The sequence below is a fragment of the Schistocerca nitens genome, chromosome 1 (assembly GCF_023898315.1).
Source record: "Schistocerca nitens isolate TAMUIC-IGC-003100 chromosome 1, iqSchNite1.1, whole genome shotgun sequence".
Classification (NCBI taxonomy): Eukaryota; Metazoa; Arthropoda; class Insecta; order Orthoptera; family Acrididae; genus Schistocerca; species Schistocerca nitens.
This window is the reverse complement of record NC_064614.1, coordinates 768,848,438-768,872,024: the sequence shown is the minus strand read 5'-3', so window position 1 is coordinate 768,872,024 and position 23,587 is coordinate 768,848,438. Positions and strand designations below refer to the sequence as shown.

General features: G+C 41.9%; 1 protein-coding gene across 1 annotated transcript; it reads left to right on the top strand.

Moving 5' to 3' along the window:
- Positions 1 to 1,806: 1,806 nt before the first annotated feature.
- LOC126202085 (calphotin-like) lies at positions 1,807 to 2,529 on the top strand. The gene has a single exon (XM_049936838.1). The coding sequence runs from the start codon at positions 1,807 to 1,809 to the stop codon at positions 2,527 to 2,529; it is 723 nt and encodes a 240-aa protein (XP_049792795.1).
- Positions 2,530 to 23,587: the final 21,058 nt, after the last annotated feature.

The window sequence follows — 23,587 nt, the reverse complement described above, 5'->3', positions numbered from 1 at the left end:
TTCAAATACAGTTTCAAGACCGTTGCACTCAGTTCCACAGTCACATGTAGGCCTATGTTGACCGAGATTTGCTTCCACGAAACAACAAGAATGATACCATTTATGCGCCACTACACATATTTTAACACCTTTTATCACTTTTTTTGCACATAGCATACAATTCTCTGATGGTAATTTACCGATATTCACGGAGCGATTTGCCACTACATCCATATACGCCGCCATTTTCAAGGTTGGTGGTGACTCCCACAGTAACCGACACATCTGGCACCTCAGAATCCAGAACCAATGCTGCCTTTGCTCTTCACTGCCTTGTCACAGTGTGTCACTAATATTTCTCTATTTTATTTCAGTGGGGCATTGCTACTAATTTCTTGCAGACTAGCTGCAACACTTCGACTATTTGTATATTTGCCTTGCTTCTAATTGTTTTGTTGCAGCATTCCTCTCATTACAATGACCTGTAACCCAGCCTCTACAACACCTGCGCTATACTGATCCTCTTTGCGATTGGTCCACCAAGGACAATGCAAAACTGTATGCGCAAAACAGTTAGCTTGTCAGCTGTGTATCTGGCCGGGCATGGACACCCACAATGAACAGGTGACATCATAATGTCGTGATTGTGCTGAAACTATGTGTCTTTCTGCAAACGTTTCCAGCATGGCTAAAGGCTATAACCATGGCAAAGAGTGCATATTGACTTTTCTGGTCCCTTTTGGAACACTCGGTGGCTTATAGTTCAAAAAATAACGAGGAAAAGTGTTCGATATGCAACAAATGCTGTGTGTATTATGACAGTACATGTATGCCATGTTATATTATCGCAAAAGTAAACGCAAAAAAAAACCTGGTAACAGGAAAATGTTATAATCAGGCATCTCATCCAGCAAGTACTTCGACTCATTCGTGGGAAATGGTAAACTCTGATACAACGTGCCATTGCAAGAAACGTGTTGTAAAAGGTATAATGTGCTTAAATTGTAAAACGGTTTTTCATTATTCGTGTGTTAATGTCAGTCCTAAAAGGAAACTATGGTTCTGCAATAGCTGTTTCAAAGGCGACTTAGGCCAAAAACCTAATATGAGAATCACCAAAGACGAAGTTATCAGTGCTCTACTGGAAGAGTTTTCAGTTATAAAACATCACGAACACGAACAGTATGAAAAAGAAGCAAAGAGGCTTAGCGTTTTACCTCAAGATACTGTAACTTTTGTTAATAACAGTTCTGTTGTTTATGTTTGTAGAAAGTGCGGGAAAAACACAGTGGTGTAGCCTGTTGCGAGTGCGAAAGAAAACATCAGTCTAAAACTCCCGACCATGTTCCAAAACTTTACATTTTAGGCGATAGCCACAGCCGCGGTATTGTCTCACGCATAAATAAAGCTTCAAATGTGAAATCGATGAGCTTTGTAAAGCCTGGGGCGCCCCTCTCAGAAATAAGAAAACTAGTTTTTTCTGAAGAAATAAAAAAGCTGTCTTCGAAAGATTTTGTTGTCCTCTTTGGTGGATCTAATGACATTTATCAAAATGATACATCTAAAGCCTGCTGCGAATTAAACAAGTGTTTATCTGAACTAAGTTATACAAACGTTATCCTCGTAAATATACCACAAAGGTACGACTTGATGTCCTGGTCGTGTGTAAACAAGGAAATTAGTGCCGCCAATGAACTTTTTTCCAGTCTATGGAAACAATATAGAAATGTTTCTGTTGTTAATATTAATACCATTGGACGTAGATTCCACACTACTCACGGGCTGCACTTAAATGGCCGTGGAAAGCAACTTGTTACATTAAAGCTAATGGAAATTATTCAGAGACTGCAATACTTACCAACAACATCATCAGTGGTACCTGTATCATCATCACAGAAAGTATCTCTAGGAGTGTCTAATGCAGAATCAGATACAGTAACAGAAAATGCAGCAGAAGTACCTAAAGAAGCAATACTAACAGAAGTAGAATCAACAGCAGCGTCAGAAGAACCACGTTCAGTAACAGCAGAAGTAACTCCTCCAGCATTAGAACCAGCTCCTACAGCAGTAACACCATCTCCCTCACCAGCAGTAGCAGCACAAACTACTTCACCAGCAATAGCAGAAGAAACACCATCAGCAACAGCAGAAGCAACTCATCCAGCAGTAGAACCAGTTCCTATAGCAGCAGCACCATCTCCCACACCAGCAGTAGCAGAACCAACTCCTTTACCAGTAATAGCAGAAACAACTCCTCCACCAGCAGCAACTAAAGCAACTTCACCAACAGCAGAAACAGTACCAGCTCCTCCTCCATCACCTTCAAGAGTAGCAGAAAAGAATAGACCAGTCACAGTAAGTAAAGTATCATCTTTGTCTCATGATGAAGTGATACCAAATGATTTGGGAAAACATGTTCCTATAAAACTTGTGGACAGTAAAGTGAAACAAACTTCCAACTGTGTTTCAAACAGACCCAAAAAATTACCAAAGAGAAATGAAGATTTTTTATGGTTTATCCCAAGGAAGTCCAACCACCACCTAACATAGATTCCAGGGCTGAAAAAACAATTAAATGTTCTCCATTGCCCCATAATACTGTACTCCTCCCCTCCCGTGACAGTAACTCTATCTTATTTCTGGACTTAAATGTCAGGTCTCTGAAAAATAAAGCTGATGAGCTTGGTATACTATTAAAAAGTAACAAAAGAATGATTTTATGTATAAACGAACATTGGTTAAAGGAAGAGGATATAAAACTGTATGTACCATCAGGTTTCAGATTAGCTACATACTTCTGCAGACCCAGTGAATCCTATGGGGGTTCATCCATATATATATTAGCAATGATCTAGACTTAAAGTTTTCTGTTCTTGAAGTTAGTGACCTATGCATTAAAGGTGTTTTTGAAGCAGCTGCTTTTATTATACCTAGTATACAGCTCATAACTGTGTCTTTATATCACACTCCTGAAAGTAATGTAGAACAATTTATAGAACGTTTAGAAAAACTTGTGATCAGTATACAAAAATATACTAAATACAAAATTTTAATCTTTGGGGATCTAAACATAGACATTAGGCAAATGACAGCCAGAAATGTTAATTTAGTAAACATGTTAAGATCCTATAATCTCTTTTGTGCTAATGAAAGCCCTACTAGGCACTCCTCCTGTCTTGACAATCTAATAACAAATGTATACAAATGTGATTTTGAGCTAGGCTTATTTAATGTCGATTACCTGTCCGACCATAGAGGTATATGGGTGAAACTAATTACTAAAAAACCAAAAGAAGACGAGGAACAAACTCAGTGTGTCAGACTATCTACAGATACAAATATTAGCAAGTATAGAGAAGAACTTAAGTCTATAGATTGGAATACTGTTACACATTCCTCCAGAAATGTTGATGAAGCCTTCAGCACATTCCTCAAAATCATTTCTGAAATCTTCCACACATGCTGTCCACTGGTTAAAAAAAAAAAAAAAGTTAGGAAACCTAGCCACTCAAGTTTACAGAAGTGGTTTTCACCCCAATTACAAAAACTGAGACTATTGGTAATTACTTGTCACGATAAGGTCAAAAAGGGAGCAGTAGATAAAGAAACTTACAAAAACCTGAAAAGAAAATATAGATCTGAAATTAAAATAGCCAAGTGTAAGGCAAATGGTGATTTCATTAAAAAATCACACAATAAATGTAAGGCTGCATGGAAAGTAATAAAAGCAGAGCTAGGTAAGGATATAAACTACAAAGACAACACAAATGCTGCTAACGTCACTGCTGATGATTTCAATCACTTTTTTGTCAACTCTGCCAATCTTAGCCTTCCAACCCACAGCAACCAGAATTCCAATTCAACACATACACCTATTTGTCACCCCATATCTGGCAGAAATTTTCAACAAAACATTACAAACATAGTGTCAGCTTGTAAATGGAGAGAAGTACAAGTAACTGATATAATTAAAGCAACCTCTAAATTAGGATACTCTAGATCTGAAGATGTGTATGGCCTGTCAAACTATGTAATTAAAAAAGTTGTAGATCTCATAACATATCCTCTTTGCATACTGATAAACTGGATGCCCTCGAGTGGACACTTTCCAGAATGTCTCAAAAAAACAGTTGTCATACCATTATACAAAAAGTCCTGTATCAATAATTATAGACCAATTTCACTTGTGCCTATTCTCTCAAAAATAATAGAACATTGCATACTGCAGCAAATATGCATACACCCATCAGACAATAATATATTAAATGATTCTCAGTATGGATTCAGGTCAAACTTATCAACAGTCAAAGCAGTTGAAAACCTTATCTCTTTTGCACTAAGCGCATTTGAGTCAGGATTATCTGCTGAAGCCATTCTAATTGACTTGCGTAAGGCTTTCGACTCAGTTAACCACAAATTATTATTAGATAAACTGTGTTGCTATGGAATCAAACACTTGGAACTCTCACTAATTGAATCATACCTCAGCAATAGAAAACAAATAGTAAAGCATAATGACCAACAGTCACAGACTCTAAGTATAAAACGAGGTGTTCCTCAGGGCTCAGTGCTTGGCCCTCTACTATTTATATTGTTTGTAATTGACTTTCCGAATAACTTACCCTGTAAATCTATCCTCTATGCTGATGACACAACATTAGCTAATTCTGGAAAGGATATAAACATATTGAAGGAGGAAAGTGAAGAGTGTCTCAAAATATCTAATATCTGGTTTAAAGCTAATGACTTATCTATGAACCATGAAAAGACTGCCAAGATAATCTTCAGTTTATCAAACAGTAACATGGAGTTATCATCTGTTAAACTACTAGGAATACACATTGACTCAAAATTAACTTGGGACACACATACAGATTATGTATGTCGAAAGCTATCACGAGTTATCTACCTACTAGCCAAACTACACACATGTGTTACACAAGATTTATTGCTTCAGTCATACTATGCCTTCTTTCATTGCCATCTACAATATGGCATTCTTTTATGGGGTAACTCTCCAGGAGCCAAAAAAATTTTCACTTGGCAGAAGAAAGCAATTAGATGTTTTTACGGAATCACTGACAACAAGACCTCACGTAGACCTTATTTTAGAGACTTAAAAATTCTCACAGTCCCATCTCTTTACATATATTGTTGCCTATTAAACATAAAAGAAAACTTAAACCACTACACTATAAGGAAATCAGGTCATCAACACAATACTCGACAAACAAATATGATTGATATACCCACAACCAGGCTTAAGAAAACCCAATCTAGCTATGAATACATAGGCATAAAATTATTCAACACTTTACCCGTACAGGCTCAATTGGTTTCAATGGATATTTTCAAAACTAAAACCAAAGTGTGGATGAAGAAAAATACTTTCTACAGTGTAGAAGAATTTCAGAATAGTTGTAAAGATGATCTAATTTATTGATAAACTAAGGCTTACTGTTATGTATAGTTATGGATGTAGAGGCAGCTAGCTATAAGCTAATAGGGTACAACACTGTCTTTTTTTTCCATGTAATATTTTTGTTATATGAAACATAATGTACAAATAGCTATAATACTTCTGACAACATTGATTGCATGTTAATGCTGATAAATTATGGCTTACTGTTATGTATGGATCTAGGTGTAGAGGCTGTTGTAAGCTAATAGTTTACAACATTGCTATATTTTTACTATGTAATATTTTGGTATGTAAAACATAATGTACAAATAGCTGTAACTCTTCTGACGACATCGATTGCATGTTAGTGCTGAAAGATGGATAAAAAATAAATAAATAAATGAAATAAATAGTTGTGGACTCTTTTAGCAAATATCCGTTTGCAGTGCCCATGAAACTGACTGTGTCACGTAGCATCATTCAGGCTTTGTCATCTGCTTTGTATTTGGAAGGTTTGCCTGAAGTGTTGGTTACAGAAAATGGAACACAGTATTCGGCTAAGGATTTTGAACAGTTTTGTACAGCCAATGGTATCATTCACCTTACTAGTGCCCCAGGTCATCCTCAGTCAAATGGTGAAACTGAATGTCTTGTGTGTGTAAACCATGGCCGCACAAACACGGAAAACCGCACGCGTGCAGAGCTAGGTGCAGCGAGTGCCTGCACAGAAGTTGCAAACTCTTACAGAAGAGAATTCTGTATCTACAAACGAAGTTTGTTGCAAGTACTATAGCATGTATATTTTGGTTAAAGGTCATGCGAAACGAAATAACATTTGTTTAGATTCCTTAGTTTTCGTTTGCGCATAAATTATTTCTAACTTATCTTTTTTTCTCTACTTTAGGGTGAAGAAGATGAGGGGTGTTGCGAAAGGACTCTCAGAGCTAGTTACAAAGTTGCTCTACGTTTAGCAGGAGCTGGGAGGCCATTTATGGACGGGCCATTAATAAAAAACATTATGTTGGACGTAGTAGAGACAATGAATCCCACATTAGCTCCCTCGTACAGGAGAATACCACTTTCCAGAATGATAATACATCGGAGAATCAACGACATTGCTGAGAATTTGCATGAACAACTGGCAGCCAAAATTGAAAACTTTCTAGCGTACTCCATCGCACTTGATGATTCCACGGATATTAACGACACGGCTCAGTTAGCAATATTTTTGCGTGGCGTGGACGACGACCTACATCTAACGGAAGAACTCCTGGATATGATTTCGTTGAAGGACACTGTTACAGGGGCGGATATTTTAGCAGCTGTTGAAATGGCAGCTGAAGGAATAGGACTCCCTTGGGAATAGCTGTTTTCCGTAACCACAGACGGGGCACCAGCAACGTGCGGTAAAGCAAAAGGGTTTATTGGCCTACTGCGGAAAAAACTTAACATGCCGAATTTACCTTCCGTTCATTGTTTTGCACACCAAGAGGCTCTTTGTGCGAAAGTTGTCGGTCTTCAAGATGTGATGAAGGTAGTGGTGCGTATCGTGAACTACATTCGTTCTCATGGACTCACTCATCGTCAATTCAAAGAATTTTTGATTTCTTTTGAAGATGAGTATCCAGAGATTCACTACTACGCTGAGGTGCGCTGGCTGAGCAAAGGGAAAGTGATTTCCCGAATTTTTCGACTACGCCACACTGTGGCTCAGTTTTTGGAGAGCAAAAGACGTCCGGAGCCACTTTTTCATTAACCTGAATGGGTAGCTGATTTAGGATTTTTAGAAGACATTATGGCTCTCCTAAATGATTTAAGTCTGAAACTCCAAAAAGAAAACAATCTCATCAACGATACGATCAGCAAAATAAACGCTTTCCAGTATAAACTGAAGCTCCTCAAAAACAACCTTTCAGAGAAAAATACACAACACTTTCCTGAACTAGGTAAGCGAGATATAAATTGTACCTATATTAAAACAGCCTGATTTTTATAACCGCTCTAATCAAAACGGTACTATGTTTTTGACAGCATCTGTGCAGGAAGGAGCGCGCTTTGAAAAATACGTCGAGGTGCTGCAATCCCTTGAAAATGCGTTTAACGACCGATTCCAGGTAATGTGCCGCTATATGACATACAGCTAAATAAAGGAGATTGCGTTACATATGCAAGTGTAACATTACATTAAAACCAATAGTACACATTACATGTTTATTAAAATCTATCGCATTTTAGTACTTCGAAACAACGACTTACATTACTTTCATTTATTAACATTGGCTTTGTTATTGTTTCAGGAAATTACCTACCTGCAGCCAATTCTCGATGTTTTTGTGAAACCTTTTTCGATGGATATTAAAAGTGCGTCTTCAGATTAACATTTCGAACTAATTGATTTGCAAAGCGATGTTCACCGAAAGGATGTGTTTTACAATACAAAAGGTTTGCTCCAATTCTACCAGAATTTGCCGAAGGAAGAATTTACCAAGTTACGCAGAGAAGCAGCGAAGATTATTTCTATGTTTGGTTCCACTTGTGTATGTGAAAGGTTTTTTTCTGTTTTGTCTTGTACAAAACTAGATTGCGTGCGAGTATTTCTAATTGTAATTTTAAAAATTCTCTCAGAATTGCTGTCAGCCAATCTCTTGTTCCAGATCTTAGTAGCATAATTGCAAATAAAATAAAGAGCACATAGGAAGATACATTTGTGTTGAAACCAAATTTAAAATTGTTACCATTACAGTTATTATATAAATCTCTTTTGTACAGGTACACCAAACTAAGCTCTCCACCTAGTGTACATTAGTAATTGGCAATGACGAAGACAACAGGTCGAGACAGGCGGCGAGAGCGACACAAACTAAAGAAGTGAGAGGCAGCGCTGTTGCGCAAAGCCGAGGAGTGGGGGGTCTGCACCGTCGTCAACATAGCGCAGCCGTCTTCTGTAGAGATGGGTCGAACTCGTTCATTCCCGTGAACTACTTCATTCATTTCAGTCTTTGCCGTGAAGCGTTCAAATGAAGTAGTTCTTTCATGAAGTACGGAAGCCTGGCGAAGTTGCCCAGTTCGCCGCTCAGCCGCGGCTACGCTCGCTTCGCCCCGCTCGTACAATAAAGCTTCGTAATACTTCATAATTTTACCAACAGATGGCCGAACTATGCACTAACGTGCACGCAACGTTTTACGCTCTTACAGTGAGAGTTAATAGTGTATGGACGAAGGGGACGAAGGAAAGATAAACAGAGAAACCTGTCACATATAAAGAAGGTATTACATTTAATCTTGCTCGACATTTTCTCATGAAGCGCCCAAAAAAGTCTTTATCTGCCAAGTGAAACCTTATTTGTTGTATTCATGGACTGAAAACTAGGGCTACCAACGAAATGCAGTCCAATTTTATGTTCCTTTTAAAATTTAATGCAAAATAGAAGAGTATGTTTACCACTGTTACAAAGTCTATATACCTACGTTAAGTAATTATTCAGAAGTTTTCCTGTAGATTTTATTTTTGTTGAGAATAATAACCCTCCAAATTCAAAACGTAAACTATCACCTGTAGTCATTGGTACGATTACAGGTAAAATCCCTCTTTATTTTCTTTGGAAAGCAGTTTTTGTGTCTTTTCACTCTCATACAATGGCTAGCAACTCGCGATCGCGTAAAAGTAGTGAAATTTGGGGTTTCTTCGCCGATTTAGGTGATGGGAAAGCAAAGTGTAATTGTTGTTCTAAGTGTATTTCATATAAAGGAGGAAATACATTTAATCTAGCGCGTCATGTTCGAGTGCTGCATCCAACAGTGTCATTGTCAGTCAGGCGCTTAACGCCCCCTGCTCCTGCATCTTCCGATATTTCTTGGACAAAAAACCCGGACAATCCGGAACCAACATCAGCAAATGCCAGAAGCGAACAGCAGTTGGTGCCAGAAAATAACAGTATCACTTCATTATCAGACAGCAGACATCAATGTCACGGAACGTTACCTATGTGTTTTCCGAAACCTCTTTCTAACAAAAGAAATCAGGAGACAGATTTCGCACTTCTGCAGACTGTTGTAAAGGATTATTTGCCCTTCAACATAGTGGAAATCAAACATTTCTAAAGTTTTGTAGGCAAACTGAATGGTGCTTACAGACTGCCATCTCGGAAGACCATTTCCAACATACTGCTACAACAACAGTGCGCCATGATGAAAGAAATTGTGAGAGTCAAAATTAATTCTGCGGAAGCGGTTGTGCTGACAATGGATGGGTGGACCTCAACTACAAATGAGTTATTTGTCGGTGACAGCACACTACATTAAAGACCTGGAGCTGGCGCCTTCCCTCCTAGAGTGCTTTAAATACGACGAAAGGCACACGTCAGAAAAACTCTCGGAAGAACTGCTACGTGTCACAAGGGAATGGGGCATTCAAGAAAAAGTCGTGTGTGTTGTCAGCGACAATGCTGCTAATATTGTGGCAGCTGTAAGACTCACAGCCTGGAAACACATCCCCTGCTTTCCGCACACACTCAATTTAATTGTTCAGAATGGGCACATTCAACCCATTCTGAATAAAGTAAAAAAAATTGTTGAATTTTTTAAAAGAAGTTCGCAGGCCTGCACGAAACTGAAAAAATGCAGGAACAGTTAAAAGAGCCAGTTCTGACACTAAAACAGGACACTGTTTCAAGATGGAATTCAACCTATGATATGCTGCGAAGAATAATCGAGGTTAAGAATTCCCTAATGACAGTTATCACTCTGAATTATCCGGATCTTCCAAATCTGACTGCAGAGGACATTGCAAGTGTAACACAAGCGTGTGACCTGTTGAAAGTTTTCACAGACTGCACTGAGGAAATGTCAAGTGAAAATGTTGTCAGTTGTACTCCTTAGTCGCTCGTTGAAAAAATGGTGTTGCAGGTTTGTTAATAACACTGAAATTCACGTAGACGTGCAACAGACGGCCGGAAAGTTAGCTGAAGACCTAAAACGACGATTTAGAAATATAGAGGAAAATTCAATTTTCGAGGAAGCAACTGCATTGGATCCCGGTTCAAATTACATGGTTTTTCTGATAAAAATTCTGCTTAGAAGGTGAAATTAAACCTGATCAGGCACTGTGAGAAATTTGTGAGGAGCACATCCACTGCTACTGCAACAATCTCAGTTCCAACCACTGAATCTATGCAAAAATACGACTGTGTATTGTCGCAACCTCGACGCCGTGTGAAAGAGTGTTCTCGAAGGCAGGATACCTTATAACTGACAGAAGAAATCGCCTGACAGGAAAAAAAGTGGAACAAATCATGGTTTTAAACGGAAATCTCTGAACATTCACCAAATCCGTTGATGGTGTTTATTCATAAATATATATATGTGTATTTTTTAAAATTTAATTAGGACAATCGTCAGATTGACATTTAGTGTAATTATTTCAATAATGTGTACGAGATAAACATTTCTACATGAACGATTATCTTTCAAGCGTGGATTCCACGCATGCTTCAGTTCCAGACTCACAAGGTAAGCATTTTATTTTCATGTTGGCTGTGGGTGCTCACACAGCACTGCAGGAAGCAGCTGACGCTGCCTTCCCCTCGCCCCTCACCGCCTCTACCCGTCATAACCCTATCGTTCCCAACAAACACCGCGCGATTCGTCGACAGGCAGTACAGGGAGGACTGAAGTGAAGGGAGAATGAGTGACGTAGCGCCGATGTACTGAGGGAGGGAGAGGGGGAAGAGAGTGAGTGAACTAGAAAAAAGTGTGGAGTGTGCTATCTGTGAAGAGTTTGAAGTACCAGTTCATTGAAATTGAGTGGTTAGTTCACACTTCACTGGAGTGAAGCGTTCATTTGAACGACTCATTCACGAGCTCCCCATCACTAGTCTTCTGCACTCCGCACTGTGCGATGCACCGGTGCATGCACCTTGTGCGGCCCTGGTATAAACAGATGAATAAACTATGTCCCTGCCAGACATGGGAGCGGCACTGCTGCTCTTGCTCACAAAATACCACTCCCAGCTCCATGACGGTATGTTGCCAGCAGAGCTGCTACATGGTCAGTGCCACAACACACTGCTCCAGTTGCTGTACCATCTGCAGCACACTGTGCCTCTCATGATCCACAAGTATCGCTTTGTGCCATAAGGATTCTATTCTTTTAAGAGTATTTGTTCACACCAGGCACTGGGAGAGAGGAACTTTACTTTGAAATTTGGGCACTTGCATGCATTTAATTCAATGTCCTGCTGGGATGCTATGCTGCCATTAGAACCACATTCTTGCTTGTCAATTGCAAGATTCTTCCACATTTTCTGTCCCCAGATTTGCACCCTACTGGGGTCTTGTGTCCGGGGCAGCCGCCTCTGGGTGCCTCTTTGGTGGTACCTGCCTTTACCACTGCAGCAGCTGTGTTTCCCAGCACTTGTCTTGCCTCCCACCAAGAACATGGCGCCATCGTCATCATCGTTGCTGCTGTCATTGCTACCTTCTCTATTTTTCATTGGACCTGCCCAGGAAGAGGGTGGGCACCTTTTTGGGGGTTTTCTGACTTATTTTCCCATCAGCACAAAGGATGGATGTTGGGGCGCTGCCAGGGACTCGACATCGGTCCCAGTTGTAGCTCCTGGCTCCTCACCCCATTCAGCATACTGCCTACTCTCCTGTTGTCGTAATATGGCTCCCAAAATGACAACAGCACAGCATTGGAGGGGAGGGGGTTGTAATTTGCAGTCCTAAAGCATTAACTGTGCACTAACCAGTGCAGTGCCATGAAACAGCATCAAGAAGGCACTGACCCATGCAGTGCTGGAAAGAGCCAGCAGCGCCACACCTCCAGGAAGACAGAGTTTAGTGCCCCCTGTCAACACTCACTTAACCAGCCGCCCATCACTGGTCAACCTCAGTTTGGCTGCAGACTTCAAGAGCATCATTACCAAATAATAGGAAGATGATACTTAGCCTGTGTTGTGCGAGTAGTAGAAAAAATTGCACATAAGGGGCACAGGAAGCCACTTCATAACAAGAAGTTAAATTACATTTCTTTCCCTTATAGAAATAAAGATTTCTATTAATTTGATAGTGTTATGTACAGGTCATTTTGTATTCCTGCTACCAGCTGTCACAACTTTTTTCCTTCCTTGTTTGTGTTGGTGTTGACTCCCACAGTTGCCTACACAACACATGGAAGTCCTCCACAGCTGTAATAAGGGTCACTTTCAGGGTTCAATCATACTCTTGCATCCGACTCTTCTCTGTTGCAGTTTCCTGATACATTGGCAGCACTTGATAAATTATTTGGTTGCTGTGTCATCCTTTACCACAAGAGCTTGGTAAATGCCTTTTACCACTCCTTTCATCAGATGTGAGGTTTTGTCAGCTTTTGGATTCACAATATGGCAGAGAGCCAAAACATTTGTTGTTGTTTCTCCATTTCAATGGGGCTTGTTCTTCAACTGTTCTTCCACTAAGTGGATTTGCTACTGATTAATGCCAAATGATTTCCTCAGTTCAGCCTGGAACTTGACGTAGATATGGAGCTACTCTTCATGACTTACTGGCGTTTCAGCATCTGTTGATCTCCTGAATGGACCATGGGAATTTGGTGGTATTCTGGTTCCTGTCCATGTAGGTGATGGCTTTAATGTTGCCTAAATGGAGCCTTGGTGATGTAGATGTTTTTAAATACCTGATGACTCCACCAAACAGTGTCACATCATAACCAGAATCAAGTACAGATCATAAAGAAGGGCAATCATTGAAGTAAACAGCTTACAAGGAGACTGCATGACAATCAGATTTTTGTAATTTTTTATATTTATGGTACGTGAAGTTCAGAACTCAAATATCAATTGCCCAAAGCACCATATACAACTCTCCGAGTGTCCCTGGTAAAGCTGATTTCTTGACAGGCAGCATGGCTCTGTGATAGATTGCTCAGCTGCCAAGTTGGCCACCTGGTTACAATTCTTGGCCAATGCAAAATTTTAAACAAAAGTCCATGTTCTGTGAACATTTCCATGAAGCCTAAAGATGGAAAAATGTTGGTACTGCTCAAGACTGACAATCACTGGTTCGAGTCTCATTTCCATTTCTCTCTCTCTCTCTCTCTCTTTCTCTCTCCTTGTCTCCCCCTCTCCCATTTAAATGAATACCTACGTCATTTAAATCTGAAAATCCAGTGTTCATCGCAAATATAAATTCTTAATTACTGATCTTTTATAAAATATTGTTAATGAATATCATTTACATTTTAAAAAACACAAATAAAATGTTTCTTCATCTTTATGTGTGTTACTCTTCATGGAAATGCTCATAGAACAGATACTTTTGCTTACAAATTTACCACAGCCAGGAACAAAACCCAGGCCACCCATGAGATGGGCAGGCACTCTACAACAGAGCCAGGCTACCTGTTGCTGATCAGTGTTACTTCAAGATATTAAAGACATCCAGAAAACTACATAGGTGGTTTTCTTGAGAATTTTTGAGTGTTGCATCGATATTTAAAATCTGAACTTCACGTGCCATAAATATAAAAGATCACACAAACTGTTTGTTGTGTGGTCTCCTTGTTAACACTGACAACGCATTTATTATTAACACCAGCATACAGTCAGAACAGAATTGCCTTCTGGGCAGAGAGTGGTGGTTTTTATACAAACATCAAATATTGAAGGGTACACAAACATTACATAGTAAATTTCAAGAACCTTTCAGAAATTATAGATACTAAATAACATATAATTGCCTATGGTTGTGTTTGAACTGGCAACAAACAACATGACAGCCAACAATGCTAACTGCTACACCAAACTGAATGCAGGAAGATCTGCAGCGGATAGGCGCTTGGTGCAGGGAGTGGCAACTGACCCTTAACATAGACAAATGTAATGTATTGCGAATAAATAGAAAGAAGGATCCTTTATTGTATGATTATATGATAGCGGAACAAACACAGGTTGCAGTTACTTCTGTAAAATATCTGGGAGTATGCTGCGAAACGATTTGAAGTGGAATGATCATATAAAATTAATTGTTGGTAAGGCGGGTGCCAGGTTGAGATTCATTGGGAGAGTCCTTAGAAAATGTAGTCTATCAACAAAGGAGGTGACTTACAAAACACCCGTTCGACCTATACTTGAGTATCGCTCATCAGTGTGGGATCCGTACGAGGTCGGGTTGACAGAGGAGATAGAGAAGATCCAAAGAAAAGCGCCGCGTTTCGTCACAGGGTGAGATGTTTAGCAAACTCAAGTGGCAGACTGTGCAAGAGAGGCGCTCTGCATCGCGGTGTAGCTTGCTGTCCAGGTTTCGAGAGGGTGAGTTTCTGGATGAGGTATCGAATATGTTGCTTCCCCCTACTTATACCTCCCGAGGAGATCACGAATGTAAAATTAGAGAGATTCGAGCGCGCACGGAGGCTTTCCGGCAGTCGTTCTTCCCGCGAACCATACGTGCCTGGAACAGGAAAGGGAGGTAATGACAGTGGTACGTAAAGTACCCTCCGCCACACACCGTTAGATGGCTTGCGGAGTATAAACGTAGATGTACACACATTTCAGGGTATATGATGTCATAAACGCTGAGTTCCGTGAAAAATTGCCACATTATGCATGACGTTTGAATTTATTACATCTTTGCTACCAAATCTATTTGCAACACATTTTGCGAACAGGATCCACGTATGTCGCTGAATATGCCTATTGAAGTACATCATTGTACAGTGTGTCTCATGAAAGACGCCCGGTGGTGTGGGGTGGGCGGGGCGCGGGGGGGGGGGGGAGGGGGGGGGGCACGGGTTGCCGCGACCGCATCCGCCGGCCGTCATCGCTCCTATCTCCCGGACACCAATCTGTCGGTAGTCGGCTGCGCGCACGCGTCCTCTGAGTTACGCATACACAGTGTTGCCATCTGATTAACTTATGCTTATCTTTATTTACACTAGGTGCTGAAAATAATGTCCTTCCGTTGTAAGAACAGCCTGACATCATCTGAAGACGTTAACAAACACTCGACGAATGTCGGCTGCCGAAACTGGGGAGATGACTAATCGAACCCTGCCTTCCAACTCTTCGAGCATATGGGGACTGATTGCATACACCTTATTTTTTAACACTCCTAAAGATAAAAATCACACGGATTCAGATCTGGAGAACAAAGAGGTCTATCAACTATTCTACCATCAAAACACTTCGTATTGCTGTTGTAGAAGCATAGGCGATATATGGTCTTGCATTGACCTACATGAAATAACCTACATATTTTCATTAGGTATTAGTTCTCGAAAACAAAGGATGCCATACATTGTTCACATACCTGTCAGAATGTATTGTTTCGTGGAAAAAGATTGGCCCAACAATTCACTTCCACTAATTGCACACCAAACTCTTGTTTTCACGGTATGCAGAGGTTGTTGATGTAATTCATGAGGATTTTCGGAGCTACGACGTCGATTGTTCTGACAATTTACGTGCTCTGACATATGCAGCCATGATTCATCAGAAAGAAAGCACCTCAGGATCAACTTTCCCATATTGTACACTCTATAACAGCCAGTTGCAATAACTACGGCAAGCAACAGTACCTGAATTACTCAGCTGATGCACTACTGTTATTTTGTATGGTTTCAATTTCAGTTTTCGCACGAACAAAAAATGGGTGACATCGAAATAAGTGTCCAAGGAATAGAAAGGCAACTGAAATCACTCAACAGAGGAAAGTCCACTGGACATGACGGGATACCAATTCGATTCTACACAGAATACGCGAAAGAACTTGCCCCCCTCTAACAGCCGTGTACCGCAAGTCTCTAGAGGAACGGAAGGTTCCAAATGATTGGAAAAGAGCACAGGTAGTTCCAGTTTTCAAGAATGGTCGTCGAGCAAATGCGCAAAACTATAGGCCTATATCTCTGACATCGATCTGTTGTAGAATTTTAGAACATGTTTTTTGCTCGCGTATCATGTCATTTCTGGAAACCCAGAATCTACTCTGTAAGAATCAACATGGATTCCGGAAATAGCGATCGTGTGAAACCCAACTCGCTTTATTTGTTCACGAGACCCAGAAAATATTAGATGCAGGCTCCCGGGTAGATGCCATTTTCCTTGACTTCCGGAAGGCGTTCGATACAGTTCCGCACTGTCGCCTGATAAACAAAGTAAGAGCTTACGGAATATCGGACCAGCTGTGTGGCTGTATTAAAGAGTTTTTAGCAAACAGAACACAGCATATTGTTCTCAATGAAGAGACGTCTACAGACGTTAAAGTAACCTCTGGCGTGCCACAGGGGAGTGTTATGGGAGCATTGCTTTTCACAATATACAGGGTGTTACAAAAAGGTACGGCCAAACTTTCAGGAAACATTCCTCACACACAAATAAATAAAAGATGTCATGTGGACATGTGTCCGGAAACGCTTAATTTCCATGTTAGAGCTCATTTTAGTTTCGTCAATATGTTCTTCCACCTATGCGCAATGGAGCACGTTATCATTTCATACGGGATACTCTACCTGTGCTGCTAGAACATGTGCCTTTACAAGTACGACACAAGATGTGGTTCATGCACGATGGAGCTCCTACACATTTCAGTCGAAGTGTTCATACGCTTGTCAACAAGAGATTCGGTGACCGATGGATTGGTAGAGGCGGACCAATTCCATGGCCTCCACGCTCTCCTGACCTCTTGACTTTCATTTATGGGGCATTTGAAAGCTCTTGTCTACGCAACCCCGGTACCAAATGTAGAGACTCTTCGTGCTCGTATTGTGGACGGCTGTGATACAATACGCCATTCTCCAGGGCTGCATCAGCGCATCATGGATTCCATGCGACGGAGAGTGGATGCTAACGGAGGACATTTTGAACATTTCCTGTAACAAAGTGTTTGAAGTCACGCTGGTACGTTCTGTTGCTGTGTGTTTCCATTCCATGATTAATGTGATTTGAAGAGAAGTAATGAAATGAGCTCTAACATGGAAAGTAAGCGTTTCCGGACACATGTCCACATAACATATTTTCTTTCTTTGTGTGTGAGGAATGTTTACTGAAAGTTTGGCCGTACCTTTTTGTAACACCCTGTATATAAATGACCTAGCAGATAGTGTCGGAAGTTCCATGCGGCTTTTCGCGGATGATGCTGTAGTATACAGAGAAGTTGCAGCATTAGAAAATTGCAGCGAAATGCAGGAAGATCTGCAGCGGATAGGCGCTTGGTGCAGGGAGTGGCAACTGACCCTTAACATAGACAAATGTAATGTATTGCGAATACATAGAAAGAAGGATCCTTTATTGTATGATTATATGATAGCGGAACAAACACTGGTAGCAATTACTTCTGTAAAATATCTGGGAGTATGCGTACGAAACGATTTGAAGTGGAATGATCATATAAAATTAATTGTTGGTAAGGCGGGTGCCAGGTTGAGATTCATTGGGAGAGTCCTTAGAAAATGTAGTCCATCAACAAAGGAGGTGGCTTACAAAACACTCGTTCGACCTATACTTGAGTATTGCTCATCAGTGTGGGATCCGTACCAGGTCGGGTTGACAAAGGAGATAGAGAAGATCCAAAGAAAAGCGGCGCGTTTCGTCACAGGGTTATTTGGTAAGCGTGATAGTGTTACGGAGATGTTTAATAAACTCAATTGGCAGACTCTGCAAGAGAGGCGCTCTGCATCGCGGTGTAGCTTGCTCGCCAGGTTTCGAGAGGGTGCGTTCCTGGATGAGGTATCGAATATATTGCTTCCTCCTACTTATACCTCCCGAGGAGATCACGAATGTAAAATTAGAGAGATTCGAGCGCGCACGGAGGCTTTCCGGCAGTCGTTCTTCCCGCGAACCATACGCGACTGGAACAGGAAAGGGAGGTAATGACAGTGGCACGTAAAGTACCCTCCGCCACATACCGTTGGGTGGCTTGTGGAGTATAAATGTAGATGTAGATGTAGATGTCTCTGAGCAGATGCTCTTAACACACCAGTCTGAGATGCCACACGGCGCAGAGATTTTCTCGAACTTCTTTGCAAGGCCTCCCCTGTCTCGTCTAATTTATTTCCTGTTAAAACACTAGGTTCTCTAGGCCTTCGTTTGTGTAACACAGTTTCAGCCTCATGAAATTTCTTTACTATTCTCCATATCGTGGAAATATTTGGAACATATACACCAGGAAATTTTAGTATGGATTCGACCCTACATTCCACGTAAGATTCTGTTTTTGCATAGTTCAACACCAGAAACACTCGTTGATCCTTCCTGTACACCATACCGAATGGAAAATCGACAGGAAACTCAAAACAAAACACCCGAACACTCAGTCGCGCAGTATAGAAGCCACGCGTAGCAATAATACACTCCTGGAAATGGAAAAAAGAACACATTGACACCGGTGTGTCAGACCCACCATACTTGCTCCTGACACTGCGAGAGGGCTGTACAAGCAATGATCACACGCACGGCACAGCGGACACACCAGGACCCGCGGTGTTGGCCGTCGAATGGCGCTAGCTGCGCAGCATTTGTGCACCGCCGCCGTCAGTGTCAGCCAGTTTGCCGTGGCATACGGAGCTCCATCGCAGTCTTTAACACTGGTAGCATGCCGCGACAGCGTGGACGTGAACCGTATGTGCAGTTGACGGACTTTGAGCGAGGGCGTATAGTGGGCATGCGGGAGGCCGGGTGGACGTACCGCCGAATTGCTCAACACGTGGGGCGTGAGGTCTCCACAGTACATCGATGTTGTCGCCAGTGGTCGGCGGAAGGTGCACGTGCCCGTCGACCTGGGACCGGACCGCAGCGACGCACGGATGCACGCCAAGACCGTAGGATCCTACGCAGTGCCGTAGGGGACCGCACCGCCACTTCCCAGCAAATTAGGGACACTGTTGCTCCTGGGGTATCGGCGAGGACCATTCGCAACCGTCTCCATGAAGCTGGGCTACGGTCCCGCACACCGTTTGGCCGTCTTCCGCTCACGCCCCAACATCGTGCAGCCCGCCTCCAGTGGTGTCGCGACAGGCGTGAATGGAGGGACGAATGGAGACGTGTCGTCTTCAGCGATGAGAGTCGCTTCTGCCTTGGTGCCAATGATGGTCGTATGCGTGTTTGGCGCCGTGCAGGTGAGCGCCACAATCAGGACTGCATACGACCGAGGCACACAGGGCCAACACCCGGCATCATGGTGTGGGGAGCGATCTCCTACACTGGCCGTACACCACTGGTGATCGTCGAGGGGACACTGAATAGTGCACGGTACATCCAAACCGTCATCGAACCCATCGTTCTACCATTCCTAGACCGGCAAGGGAACTTGCTGTTCCAACAGGACAATGCACGTCCGCATGTATCCCGTGCCACCCAACGTGCTCTAGAAGGTGTAAGTCAACTACCCTGGCCAGCAAGATCTCCGGATCTGTCCCCCATTGAGCATGTTTGGGACTGGATGAAGCGTCGTCTCACGCGGTCTGCACGTCCAGCACGAACGCTGGTCCAACTGAGGCGCCAGGTGGAAATGGCATGGCAAGCCGTTCCACAGGACTACATCCAGCATCTCTACGATCGTCTCCATGGGAGAATAGCAGCCTGCATTGCTGCGAAAGGTGGATATACACTGTACTAGTGCCGACATTGTGCATGCTCTGTTGCCTGTGTCTATGTGCCTGTGGTTCTGTCAGTGTGATCATGTGATGTATCTGACTCCAGGAATGTGTCAATAAAGTTTCCCCTTCCTGGGACAATGAATTCACGGTGTTCTTATTTCAATTTCCAGGAGTGTATATTCATAGAAGTCTTCTTTCCATCCTACACACTTCAGAAACGGATGAAAACTTGAAGTGTGAAAGAGAACTATCTCAAAATCCTTGCAGAAGTATTTCCATAAGTAGAAAGTTAGGATGGATGTTGGCGCCTGCATGTAAAACTCGTTGAGTGACTAAGATTTTGAGACGACATAATGTTAATATCTAGCTCACTACATAAGTATAAACAACGTTTTGTCATATATTACTCTTCCTGCCTTGATATCGTTTCGGTATGTGTACTGTATTAAGCGAAAGTCAGAAAATATATGCGCTTATTTTGCGTAAATAGCTGACATTATGCCCATAAACGAATTTCCTTCCTTACAAAAGCATACAGAAACATTTCACACAATTCTTGAGGAATCGTTAGAAAACTAATGCTTCGTAGGAAATTGTTATTTTATCTTCCACTCCTGTGAAGACATGAACTTCAAGGATACACAGCGCAAAAAAGAAGTACTCACTAGAGAACAATGATCCCGTCGCTTGTTAAAAAGAACTGTGAATACATTTCGACTTGACGAAATGCAAAACCAATAACCACTGCTTTATTATCAGGAATTTCGGAGAAACTAAGTTAACTGTCCTGATACATGCGTAACAGTAATATTACAGTTCGTTGAATTGTCAAAATCAATGCTTGATTTCAGCTACAAATGAGAAAAACTGTGACAGTCAGCTGCATTTCACACAGCGCACTATGACGGGACCTCGGTTTTCTGTCCCGAGTCACGTGACTTAGATATTGGTTTCAAGTCGTAACACGGCAGATATGGGGACATATGAGGTCTACACTACGTGATCATATGTATCCGGACACCTGGCGGAAAATGACTTACAAGTTCGTGTCTCCCTCCATCGATAATTCTGGAATTCAATATGGTGTTGGCCCACCCTTAGCCTTGATGACAGCTTCCACTCTCGCAAGCATACGTTCAATCAGGTGCTAAAAGGTTTCTTGGGGAATGGTAGCCTATTATTCACGGAGTGTGGCACTGAGGAGAGGTATCTATGTCGGTCGGTGAGGCCTGGCACGAAGTCGGCATTCCAAAACATGCCAATGGTGTTCTATAAGATTCAGGTCAGGATTCTGTGCGGGCCAGTCCACTACAGGGATGTTATTCTCGTGTAACCACTCCGCCACAGGTCATGCATTATGAACAGGTGCCAAATCGTGTTGAAAGATGCAATTGCCATCCCCGCCGAATTGCTCTTCTACAGTGGGAAACAAGAAGGTGCTTAAAACATCAATGTAGGCCCGTACTGTGACAGTGACACGCAAAACAACAAGGGGTGTAAGCCCCCTCCATGAAATACACGACCACACCATAATACCACCGCCTCCGAATTTTACTGTTAGCACTGGCAGATGACATTCACCGGGCATTCACCATACCCACACCCTGCCATCGGGAAGCCACATTCGTCACTCCACACAACGTTTTTTCACTGTTCAGTCGTCCAATGTTTACGCACCTTACATCAAGCGAGGTGTCGTTTGTCATTTACCGGCGTGATGTGTGGCTGATCAGCAGCCGCTTGACCATGAAATCCAAGTTTTTTCAGCTCCCACCTAACTGTCATAGTACTTGCTGATGCAGTTTGGAATTCCTGTCTGATGGTCTTGGTAGATGTCTGCCTGTTACGCATTACGACCTTCTTCAACTGTCGTCGGTCTCTGTCAGTCAACAGACGAGGCCGGCCTGTACGCTTTTGTTCTGTATGTGTCCCTTCACGTTTCTCCTTCTCTATCACATCGGAAACAGTGGACCTAGGGATGTTTAGGAGTGTGGAAATCTCGCGTACAGACGTATGACACAAGTGACACCCAATCACGTGACCACGTTTGAAGTCCGTGAGTTCTGCGGAGCGCCCCATTCTGCTCTCTCACGATGTCTAATGACTACTGAAATCTCTGATATGGAATATCAGGCAGTAGGCGGCAACACAACGCACCTAATATGAAAAACGTATGTTTTTGGGGGTGTCCGGATACTTTTCATCACATAGTGTATGTTATATATGGTCTACGGCGGTAATACTCCTGCTTCGCGACGTCAGTTACCATTGTCGAAGAAAATATGATGAATATTTGATCCCGTTTTTTGTCGAAGACGATTTGGCCGTGTAATATCGGCCTAAGAAACTACTCATCAAATATGTTTGTTAATTTGTTAATACTGTTTTTGTGTAGTGCAGAGTACATGGCAGATGTCTTGAAGGTGCTTGTTCCGCCCCTTGATCCATTACAAATGTTACTTTGCTTAGTTCCACATTAAATATCTCGATCTCATACACTTTTTCATGGAATAGTACGTTGTCGAAAATGTGAAATATTTTCGTCTGTTTTTGTAACTTCAGGAAACTTCGTTGTGAGGGTCACATTGTTTCTTAGTTTACACCAGTCCTCAACGTCTACGATTATATGACAGTAAGATGACGTGTTTTGCGGTAACTGTAAGCCCAACTTTCGCATGTTATATTACAATCATTTTGGTCTCTAGCTTCCGTGACTACATGAAGATTATGATGATGATGATGTTTGCTTTGTGGGGCGCTCAACTGCGCGGTTATCAGCGCCCGTACAAATACGCAATCTTCACACAGTCCAATCCTGAAACTTTCACGAGGCATCAACGCTAGCCACTAGACCACGAGTTGCGGACCCGGGACTACATGCGAGATACCACTTCTCACTTCATTGCTATAGCTCTTATACGTCGAGAAACAGTTCGTTTAGAAGGCAAACTCTCTTGTTCACTCGCTGTGACATGATTGGCACCAGTACCGAATACTTGTTGTGAAAGACTAATAAACCCTTTTGTACTGACAACATTGCAGGACCACAGATCCAAAAGACACATAAGGACGCTCTTGTACTAATTATGTCTTTATCGTTTTCCGAAATCGTTAAGGATGTCGAATGTGTGAGATATTTTTGCAGATGTGTTTTTTTCAGGTTCGTGGTATTCCCTTGTGTACGAGTAAAGCTTCGTATCATTCTCTCTGACACTGAAAGAAACCCACAGGACCACATGTGTGCGCTTCATCCATTATTTCGAATTAGAGATGACAGTAAATAATTTTTGTTCTGTCGACTAAAACTATCTTTTTTTGGTACCTCTTTAAAATAATAAAGGCATTTTTTTTAAACTAGAGGGGCAAAAAGAAGGCAAACCGGAAAATATAATGGTTATTGTTCCTACAACGGTCCCAAGTTGAAACTTGGTGGAGAGTTCCTTCGGTAAGTAATAAATATTATTCAAAGAGTTCGAACAAATCGGAAGAACTCTTTTTGTAAATTCGAGTCCAAAAATTCTTTTCCGTTTTAAATTTTTTAACATTGACACTTGATGATATTTGAGAGCCATTGTCTGTGACAGATTTTAGTTTTAGCTGAAACCGAGATAAATTACCCG